The 11689-nt window shown below is 45.0% G+C and overlaps 1 protein-coding gene across 1 annotated transcript; it reads right to left on the bottom strand.

Annotated features, from left to right (window-relative positions):
* Nucleotides 1-919: 919 nt before the first annotated feature.
* On the bottom strand, nucleotides 920-8363 carry LOC125523220 (uncharacterized). Its single transcript, XM_087536031.1, is given in 12 exon segments — nucleotides 920-1226; nucleotides 1583-1852; nucleotides 1945-2053; nucleotides 2806-2943; nucleotides 3052-3171; nucleotides 5613-5687; nucleotides 6549-6601; nucleotides 6666-6945; nucleotides 7043-7060; nucleotides 7062-7241; nucleotides 7333-7475; nucleotides 7478-8363. Coding segments are annotated over 12 exon segments (2415 nt in total). The 3' UTR covers nucleotides 920-1083.
* Between the last annotated feature and the right edge of the window lie 3326 nt (nucleotides 8364-11689).

Genomic DNA, 11689 nt, shown 5'->3' with positions numbered 1-11689 from the left:
CTATGCTCAAGGTTTGCTATCAGAACCAGTTTCTATGGATTCTATAATCTCATGTCACCTGATCTTGTTCACTTCACCTAATACTACCTGATTTACCCTCGCCTCCGACATTATTCCTGATTTTACAGTCATCTCACAAACAGCGCTGTGTCATCCCAGGGCACCAACATGCTAGTTTTCTAAAATAATGAAATATCAAACTTAAATGGAACATATGGCCGTTCTCTACTGAAAAACAGTATAAGAAGGCTTCATAAATTTCCTGCAATTTATTTTGAAAGGACGCAGAAATGAAAAAAAAGTTAAAAATCTTGAATAATTTCTTCAAACTTATCAGTTTTGCTAAAGCATATCTAGATATGCCATGAGTATTGCACATCTAAATCCTATGTCATTAATCTTACGCGGAGATTCATGGGGTATTTTCTTTTTTCTTTTTCTTTTTATACTTGATTAAGTCATTTAAATGTCATCTAGATGTGCCCTAGATAGACCCTTATTAAATATCAAAGAGAGTTGCATCGTTCGACACTGAAGGGAAAACAAAGCCAGGAGGTCACCATCCCAAAACTAGACTTAGAATCAATATATTTAGCAGGAGTGTGTGTCACACGATTGCATCCCTGGTGCGGTGCTTAAAGGAGATAGCACTTATCTGCTTAGCACGCTGGAAACTTCAACTACACCATTGCATCACCGTAAAACTGAACAAGGTCCAAATGCGCTTGTCAGGCCATTAACCTGGTCCCCATAAATACTTGCTAACTAGCCAGTTCATCGTACCTACATTATGGCGCCGATACCAATCATAAGAATTGTAACCGAGATAGATTATCCAATCTGCATAACAGTGCATCGACAGTAAACCCGGTCCAGTTTCAGGCCAGACCCACAGGAAGAACATGAAGGATTCATCCAGTGAAGGCCACGATAACAGCAGGTGCATTGCCAGAAAATGTTTTCAGCATTGTATACTTGAAGTCTTCAAGAGAAAGAATCTTTACATCACCGGAGGAATAAATGTGCAGGTGCAATCAGGATTTACACGAACGCCTCTTAAGCTGTTGCTGATATGCTTACGCTCTAAAGGATGACAACGTTCATGAACTTCCTCTTTGCAAAAGCCAACCACCATTTGTTTGGAGTGCCATTAGCCCTGTATGCGCAGTTGAGCAGCCTCCCGCTCGTTTCCTCCCTTATCTGCTTCAGATAGTTCCTCAACAGTTCTGCATTAGAGAGGATCACAATCCATGGGAGTTAGAATATTCTGCTGTTAGACTTGGTCGGTGTCTAACAATTTATAGCTGAACTAGCCTAAGGCTTGAATAAAAGACTACTATTCCCTCCAATCCATATTAGTTGTCGCTCAAACGGATGTATCTAGCACTGAAATACATCCAGATACATCCATTTGAACGACAAGTAATATGGATCGGAGGGAGTACTTTTTTCTCTCTCAAGAACTAAATTACGTGAAATACCAAGCAAACAACTTCTGCAGAGAAGAGTTTAGCTTAGTTACTTTCACTAAAAGTCTATGCACGTGCAGATATGCAATTGAAGTTGATGGAGCTATATATACCTGCTTCCTCCCCAGATTGGGGGAGAGTGAAAAGTCCAGGGAATGGAAACCCTGGTTCCCCAGGCACAGGAACTTTTTCCAACCCCAGGTTAATGATTGCCTTAGTTCCGACAGCCAGCGTCCGGCAGGTTTCTAATCTTTTCAAGGCAATATTGATGTAAGATGTCAGATAGATGAGCAATTTGTCTGCTGGGCTTTTGACATGGAAGTTTTTGAAGAAAACATTTGCTCGGAAGAAAGTTATCGCTTCATCAACTATATCCGCCTTATCTGTAATAGCATCAACGTTAATAAGCAGTTTGACATGGTCGTACAGGAATGGAATTACATCATTATAAATGTGTATGATGTTGTAACGGCACCTGAATCCGCGGCTGGGGCTGGGCCCTTTATATGAGTTTTTAGTGGAAGCAAAGGACACCCACAGGCTTTTGTGATCCCATCATCGTCAATGAAACTAGAGTGATAAACCTGTCCATGAGGGATAAATGCATATGGTGCTCAGATATTGCATAGTTAACGTTAACCATGACCAAACTAGAACCAACAAAATTAGCATGGGAAACTAAAGCAAGCGATGAGCACATTTGATAGCTATTTGCAACCATCGATATTACCTTCGTTAAACACTTAAACCCATGAAAGGTGTTTCTAAAGGAGTAACTCTAGCTGAAGTACTCTGAACCACAAGATTGATGTCACCTTATTAAACTTTCTCCTGTTTGGACTACCTTGACTGGCATAAGCAGAATACAACATACAACTATATGGCTTATAAGTTTAGCTTGCAAATGGAAGTGTCATATAGCTCCATCAGAGGATGGACAAAAAAAAACAGTCAAGTGACACTTATTTTGGAACAGAGGGAGTATTATGGATCGCAAACTGTGATGATATGAAACTAGAATTATCTGGGGCTCTACTTTAACATCAGCTTCCAGGACCTTCCCAAACATGCTCTGTTAAGTAACCAGAAAATATAAACAGGAATTTTGTAATGAGGTGTTGAGGTGCATTGCACAGGTTAGTGTAGCAGTACCGGCTTCGGTAATGAAAAACAGAGCACATCCAAAATGGCACCAATCTTTATGTGCCAACTTAACGCTCAAAACAGAACTTCGCTTCCAATTTGGCCAAGTCAGACCCGTTGGCTGCCCAAATTCGGTGACAATAGCGTCCAAGGAATGACAAGGTCTGGGAGAAGGAGATGGCAAGTAACTCACCATGGCTACAAAGGACTGCCAGGTACGGTGCACCGCAGACAAACAGGGAACTCCACCTGCATAGATCTCCTGAGTGCCGTCTATCTGGTAGTGAGGAAGGATGGGACTGAGACCGGTTCCCAAAGAAGGAAGTTCGCCCTAGTGCAACTATGGAACCTAAACAAAACAAATAATAAGGGAACTGGATACTGAGCTGGTTCTTCAACAGACTGCATACGAAAGCAGGAGTTGTAGGAAAGCACTTACAGAAGAAGACTGGCTGGCTCTGAATAGTTCCCTCCGAAGCTCACTAACGCCCCCTGTCGTCCGCTAGCAATTCAGGCTCTGCATCAAAGATACAAGCTGTGTTATAAAAAAAAAGTTGGACTGGTATGGTAATCACAAAAGGCAGCAGCAACTAAGAGCATCTCCAACAGAAGCGCTATATGAGCGCCGCACGGTATAAAAACTGCTTTTAGCGCGCGCGGACCCGGTTTGGAATCTCCAGCAACCGCACAAAAAGCGCGCGCGCTATAACTAATGCAGCGCACGCATCAAAAAGACATCGCGCGCACCATATTTAGTGCGCCCGGTCGCGCGTGCTGCAAACTCTGGGCTGCTGCAGATGGGACCGCTTGATTGGGACCGTTGGACTCGCACGTGCAGCATATTTTGCAGCGCTTGTTGGAGCAAACGTCTTGTAGCGCCCTAAAAAAATTTACTTGCGCGCTGTAAACCTGTTTTTTAGGCGCCGCGCATTGGGCGGCTGTTGGAGATGCTCTAACAGATGCAAACTTGCAGGTAATAAATTGAATGGCTGTGACTGCATTCACATCATCAAAGACATCACACCGAAGATGATTGAAAGGAAATCAAGGGGCAATCAAGCCCAATAACCACACGGACGGATTGACTGCGAAATGCTTTCTTCACAGCCTCAAGCCCGGTTCTCGAATCAAAATTCGGGGCGGTTACTTCGTCAGATTAAAATCTACTGTAACAAACAAACCCCTAACATACATATATTCAGAGCAGACACTGGACCAGGGCCAGGGCTGGCGGTAGGTACGATGACCTCCACGCGGAATGGGGAAAAAAGAAAGGGCGAGGGTCAGATTCACCGACGTGTTGCGGGTGGCTGTTCCATCCACAGTCGGCAACCGACGAGCGTTAACCCCTGCCCCGGGAGATCTAACCGGAGACGCGGGATTGGTAAGAGAGGGTAGGGAGACCCGGACCGGATCGCCGGCGCGCAGCCCCGCGACGACCGGAGCGAATGAGCGGATCGGAATGTTGCTGAAAGGGGGGAGGGAGCGGGTAGAGAGGCGCTTACCACAGTTGACGATTGGGGGCGGGTTTGACAGGGGCAGCGAGGCGGGCTCCGGCGAGCGGCGGCGCGCGGGGCCGCGCGGGGGCGGGAGGTGGATCCGTGGATGGAGACGCAGGCGTTTCTTTTTAGAGAGAGAGAGAGGAAGAAGAAGGGAAAAGGCGCAGGCGTTCTGGCGATGTGAGCGAAGCGTCGGCCCCCGCCCTCCCCTTGGGCAGTCGGTGCTTTTTCCCCTAATGAGATGTTGGTGTTACTAGAACAATGCAGATATAAATATTTTACTATGTTAGTTTGTGTTTTGGCTATTCATAATATGTACTAATTGTGTAAATATTGTGTAAATAAACGCATCATTAAATTATGTTCGTAACTTACCATATATTTTGATAAGAAGTGATTTATCTGCCCATAATATGCGATTGTGTAAATAAATGTTCATCAAATCTGCCTGTAATTTACCTTATATTTTGATCAAAAGTTTTGTAAGTAAATTGTAATGAAATTGGTTCATAAGGTAAGTAAATTAATATAATTGATTATTATACGGGGAAGGTTGGACGAAGGGGTGATGGGAGGAAAGGTGAAATGGGAACCTTACGATTTTTTAAGTAGTAGAGATTTTTCACGGTTGATTGAATTGGAGGGCTCACCGGTGAAAGCTGAAGGGGAGAGTTTGTCTAGCCGCCTAGAGTTACGGGAGGAAAAAAAAGATTTGTTTTTCCTTGAACAAGTGTTAATTATATAATAAGTAGTTCTGATCTCACAGGTGTTCTTTTTTTTTTCCTTTTCCTTCTATTTTATCACAATTTAGGAGAAACCTGACTCGGTTTTACAAGATGTCTGAATAGGTTAATTCATGTGATGGCTCTAGAATCTCTATGGAAAGGTTTTGAAATTACACTCAAATGCGCTTGAAATGCTTTTGAAATTTATGTTATATATATTTTCGTGAGGTGTGCTGGGGCATATGAAATTCAACTAGATTTGTGTGTAATGCATGTCGAGTGATCCTGTTATTCGTAAAAAAAATATGACTGGATTGATTGAAAGTTGCCTCAAATGCCCGCTAAATGTATCCAAAATTAATTCAAATATGAATGGTCTGACTTTCTTAGCGAAACCTGGTTCAAAAATTTAAAAATATTTTCTGGAATGGGAATGGACAAATGGTAGGTTTAAAGAATTGCCTGGGATGTTTGTTGCATGTGCTCAGCTATTATGGAAGTTGAGTGGATTATCTCATACACTTGTTCAATCGCATGAAATGTTTGAAATGCGTGTCAAATGTATCTAAAGATAATCAAAATGTGATTGAATGTTTTGGGCAAATGCATTCAAACATGAGTGGAATCATTTGTGAGACTTGTAAAAATGAATGAAAATTGAGGAACCATGTTTGAATTGCTTCCAAGTCAAACTCGCACTCGGCTATGCTGTTGGATATTGCATGCACTTTCATCGACAATCTTTCAAAAAATAAAGAAGGCAAATACGTGCAAACCAAGAAGGCTTGAGTTTGTCGGGGGACAGCCACCGTGACTTTACAAAGAGACCATATTCCCCAAAATTTTAATAGCTACAATGAATACAGAGCATCATTGTTCATCATGCATGTGTAGTGATTTAGAAAAGAGAGAAAACAAAATGGTGTTCTCATGTTATGAGAATTCAACTGATTGCATAGAGCTTATTTGGTTCATGCAACCATCAAAACATAGATAACTTGGAGTGCATGACTGACACATGTTGATCAAAATATGTCACTTTGTTGATTGAGCATAGCCAAGAGCACAACGCTCCTAAAGCCAATTGTAGCGGTGAACTACCAAAACAAAGCTTCACTTTAACGGTTGCAGGCTTCTACCAAACTACGCAAAATCCTGAAACCAAATAATACTATAAGGAGTTGATTGTCATGGGAAAGGATACTCTTCCCAATGCGCACCACCAATCCAAAAACTGGAGGATGAGAATCATGTCCACGTGCAATCTTGATTTCTATGCATTGACTCTGCAAAATGAGACAAATGAGAACAAGCCCTAATCGGTGTAGAAACATGCAAATGTATAGCCATAACATAAGCAAATAATGGTGCCAATGGAAAATACGAGCAAGCAAACTAAGTGTTTAATGTGATTAACTAGAATTTAATACAAAACACGAATGGTAATAAAATTCAGATGAGAAAACAAGTACCGGCTAATTTACAAACTCATTTTGGCTCCTAAATAAATATGCAAAAGAAACAAGGGCATAATACATAGAGGAGATTGCATGTGACAAAAGGGCAACTAAGTTAAGAAAGCTTGCATAAAAAAATCCAAAAATAATAATCCTAACTCTACACTTCAGCTTTCATACGTATTGGTAAAGATGTTAGGGTGTGCTCACACAAACTCAGTAGTTATATATCATATTAGCTAATAAGTGAGATACACGTACACAACTAGACTTTGTAATTGGAATGTCAATTCCACATTTGAAGCACCCTAGAGATTTTCCATATCACGAAAAGCAATGTCAGCTTAACCTTTAGGCTTCGGCCAAACTTACCAGACATTAGATAAACATGGCACTTCACAGAAGGATATGCCCCGAAGATGTTTTGTGCCATTTCGCATCCACCTTTCCTTGACCAGACTTCATGTGACAGATTCAAAGTCATTCCTTTAAGGTTTGGCGAACATTTGAGTATGAGTTTCAAGAAATCAAACTCATGATCTACTCCTTCAAAGCCATTGATCTCCACTTCTTTGAGAGTAGTCAGTGAGATGTTTTGGGTTCTCCAATTTGTGGGCGCACATGGACACTCTGGTTTGCATTCTTCTTGCACCTGAGACAAAAAATAGATGTAAATGACCACATAATGTAAATTTTTTCACGAATCACATAATGCATTTTCGAGATATGTAATCAGAGCTAATAATTACCATTGTTCTCCACAAAAAAAACCTTAAGCTTTTGCATAGCAGTGCCCATTAGATTAATCCCAAGAAGATGAAACACAAGCGCTCCAAAAACATGCCCCTTTGTTGTGAGATGTAGCTCTACAACAGAGAAGGCAACAACCATATGCTTCTCTATCTCTTGTGTAAAGTTGGCCAACTCATCAAGGAAATTAGATGACAACTGGGAAACAATTTGGAAGGATACATATAATTCACAAAAGAAAACTGTTTAATATGAGTTTGCAATAAACTGAATAGGAGAGGGGACACACCGCACAGACATCAATTCGGAGTGAAGGGAATTGTCCTTGTCTCTCAACTGGTGCCTGCAATCTCAACAGTTGGAGTTGCCAAAGACCAAACACAATGGGCCATCTAGGTAACCAGTTCCATGACACCTTCTCCACCACTGGGCCAAGAAGAAAATTTTGGACTCCGCCATTGTGGCAAAGGACATGGTAAATTTCTTAAGCATGGGGGCAAAGATGTCTACATGGTCTATCCATGAATTCCCGTCCACTACAATCTCCTGAAGTGACGGAGAGTGGATTGTCAGGTTGTTCTCATGTATGCCAACACGCTTGAGGTGGAGCGTGCGCAAGCACGGGCAACATGAGAGCATGGCAACGATGTTGATGTAGCAGGACGACAGAATCAACGTCTTGAGTGCGGTGAACTCGACACCGTCTGGCACACGACAGATGACGACGGGAAGTTCCATCGTGATCGAGGTGGCGCGGTGGAAGCAAGGTAGATCCACGATATAGGGATTGATTATTTCCAAGGGGAGGCCAAAGATGACCTCCTTCAGCCCAAGTCGTGCTGCAGCATGGAGCAGCGAGGTTACATTAGGCTTGCGGAGCCCATGGAGGCGCCTTTGTTTCTTGGGGACGTGCCAGCCCTCCTTGGCGACATGGATCTCGAGGAGGGAAATCATGCTCGGGGGCCGAGGAACGTGGCCCATCGCCGCTTCGATCTTGGGGAAGGTGATGTTGAGTAAGACGATCTGTTGGAGGTGGGCCCAGAGGCCACGCCACCGGCGGGAGAGGGCGCTGGTGCGCGCGGCGGCGGCAATGCATCTGAGTCGGGCAAGGATGAGGAGGAGTAGGTCGGTAGGGAGAGCACTAATGTGGTCCGCTTCACTTCCTAAGGTATCGAGCAGTGGTTGGGAGGAACGCCGGCGACGACGCCCCCATCTCAACTCCATCAGATCTTTGCTAAAACTCCGATGTTCCCCTTCCATCTGAGACAACGAAGAGAGAATTCCTTTATACAGACCTTCTCTAATAATGTGTTTCCCCATTTGGACCAGAAATAAATACTTCCTATTTGGCACGGGACATAAATTGTATCCCTAATTTCACATTTCCGCCAATATTGGCTACTAATGATGGTCTCTTCCCTGTATTACACATGGGCTAAATTCTATTGGTAATATGACACCTTTTGTCAATTTTGGCTACTAAGAATGTTAGATGAAAATTAGGTGTGCGCAAATAGGGATGGTTTCTTTTTCCGGGGCCAAACAGGGAAGCACATTTTTAGAAATGACTAGTAAGCTTAGTGGAAGACCTGTCTTGTATGCAATAGCGTGCCATGAGAAGCCCAAGGACAACCGCTTGGCCCAAGGGAGAGAGAGAGGAACTCCAACCCAAAGAAGTCGGGAGCTGGCTGGTCTAGTGACCGAAGATATATATTCACCACCCAACGGGCCAAATAGGCATCGAAGAACAGAGACCTGAACCTGGCGCCGTTGGGCGAACTCCTACTCGCACCTCCTCGCTACCTCTTGAGTATTGCGTTGGTTTTCCTCGAGGAGAAATGGATGATGCAGCAAAGTAGCGTAAGTATTTTCCTCGGTTTTTGAGAACGAAGATATCAATCCAGTAGGAGGCTACGCACGAGTCCCTCGTACCTGCACAAAACAAATAAATCCTCGCAACCAACGCGAATAGGGGTTGTCAATCCCTACACAGCCACTTACGAGAGTGAGATCTGATAGATCTGATAAGATAATATTTTTGATATTTTTGTGATAAAGATGCAAAGTAAAATAAAGGCAAAGTAAAAAGTAAAGAAAATAACTAAGTAGTAGGAGATTAATATGATAAAAATAGACCCGGTGGCCATAGGTTTCATTAGTGGCTTCTCTCGAGAGCATAAGTATTCTACGATGGGTGAACAAATTACAGTTGAGCAATTGACAGAATTGAGCATAGTTATGAGAATATCTAGATATGATCATGTAACGCCCGGATAATCAAGCTACAGTAACCTCTGCTAATGATGCCTCGTCACCACTCTTACTGTTGTAAACCTCGCGATGATTCAATCCCATTCGAATTCAAATTTCAAAATCAAAGCAAACAATAAAAGTTTTTCAAAATTTAAAACAAAAGTGTTCGGGAGATGCCATATTTTACATAGGTCAATATGGTGTAATAAACACAATTTTATAAACTGCCTAAGTATTTTAAAATAAATAAAGACAGAAAAGGAAAATAAATAAAAGAAAGAAACTAACAAAAAAAAGAAGAAAGAGGGAACCCCCCTCCCACGGCCTACTGGCCCAGTTGGCCGGCCCATTCGGGCGCAGGCCCAACCGACCTTCCCCCCCTCCCCTTATCCATTCCCCCCCCCAAACCCTAACCTACCCGATCCCCACTCCCCCCCACTCGCGCCACCCCGCTCGCCCCCCCCCCCCCGCTCCCCTCCCGATCCAATCGGGGCGAGCCCCCCCCTCTCACTCCCCTCGCTCCCGCACGGCGCCCCAACCCCGTCGCCGACGCTCACCGTCCGGGACGCCGCCCGGGACCCACGCCACCTCGTCCGCGTCGTGCTCGCCACCCGGAGCCACCCCGCCGCCGCTGCCGTCCTCTTCATCACCGCACCCCGCCACCGCCCGTCGCCTCGTCCTCCTCGTCTCCTCCTCGCCGACGACACGTCCTCGTCCTCCTCCCCAAAGGCTCCATCGAGCCTCGCCGCCCCCCTGCTCAGCAACGCTGGTGAGGACCCCGGTCCTCCTCCCCGTGCCCTCACTCCGGCGCTCGCCCGCGCCACCACACCATCTGCTCCGCGCGTCGCTATGCCCGGCCATGACCGCGCCCCGCGCCTCCCACTCGCACCGCCGCTTGCTGCAGGGAGCCGCTGAACTACGCGTCGTGCTCGCCGCCCTTGCTCCCGCTCCGCCGCAGCGCTGCCTGCCGCTGCTCCGGCCGGCAAGCCTCGCCGTGGCTGGCCTGGGACAGTGCCCAGTCGGGCTAGCGCCCGCGCCTGGGGCCAGCACCGGCGCCCCGCATCGCTCTGGGGCTACGCCCACAGCGCCCACGCCCATTCGGGCGGCGCCTGCGCCCTGCACCCAATACCCGGCGCCCGTTAAGGCCCCCTGGGGCCACTGACATGGGGGCCCCAGCCCCAGAACGTTTTGTAAAAAAAAATAACTAAAAATAATATGTAAAAAAATAATAATTAAATAAATAATAATTAATTAATTAATTAAAGAATTAATTAAATTAAATTAATTAATCAGGATTAGATTAACCTAATTACTAGTTAACTTAATTAACCCCTGATTAGCCTAATCAGTCAATGACATGCGGGACCCACACATAGTTGACCCAGTCAACTGCACAGTTGACTGCTGACATCACCCTGATGTCATGCCTACGTCATCAGACACTATTCTGGATAATGTTGATTAAATTAAATAAATAAATCCTAAAAATGATTTAAATCTTTTAAAATTAATATAAAATAAACCGTAGCTCGGATGGAAAAACTTTGTACATGAAAGTTGCTCAGAACGACGAGACGAATTTGAATACGCAGCCCGTTTATCCGCCACACGTCCCTAGCATAGCGAACACGTAACTTTCCCCCTCTGTTTCATTTGTCCAAAAACGCGAAACACCGGGGATACTTCCCCGGATGTTTCCCCCCTTCACCGGTATCACCTCATACCGCGATAGGGCACCCCTAGCACCGATACTTGTCATGTCATGCATCGCTACGCATCTGTTTGCTTAAATATTTATTGTTTCTCCCCCCTCTTCTCTCGCTAGACACCGGGACCGACACCGCCGCTACCCAGTATGACTACGGAGTTGACGACCACTCTCTCTTGCCAGAGCAACCAGGCAAGCCCCCCCTTTGATCACCAGATATCGCCTACTCTTCTCTATACTGCTTGCATTAGAGTAGCGTAGCATGTTACTGCTTCCCGTTAATCCTATACTGATGCATAGCCTGTCCTTGCTACTACTGTTGTTATCTTTACCTGCAATCCTATTGCTTAGTATAGGATGCTAGTTTATCATCAGTGGCCCTACATCCTTGTCCGTCTGCCATGCTATACTATCGGGCCGTGATCACTCGGGAGTTGATCACGGGTATATACTATATACTTTATACATGATACATGTGGTGACTAAAGATGGGTCGGCTTGAGGAGCACCCGCGAGTGGAGTTTTGAGGCGGAGCGGCAGGGCAGGTTCCGACCACCTAGGAGAGAGGTGGGCCTGGCCCTGGTCGGCGTTCGCGGATACTTAACACGCTTAACGAGATCTGGGTATTTGATCTGAGTCTGGCCATTTGGTCTATACGCACTAACCATCTACGCGGGAGTAGTTA

Source organism: Triticum urartu, chromosome 7A, assembly GCF_056163025.1.
Source record: "Triticum urartu cultivar PI428250 chromosome 7A, HENAU_Tu73, whole genome shotgun sequence".
In the NCBI taxonomy this organism is placed as follows: Eukaryota; Viridiplantae; Streptophyta; class Magnoliopsida; order Poales; family Poaceae; genus Triticum; species Triticum urartu.
This window is presented reverse-complemented; position numbering and strand designations above follow the sequence as displayed.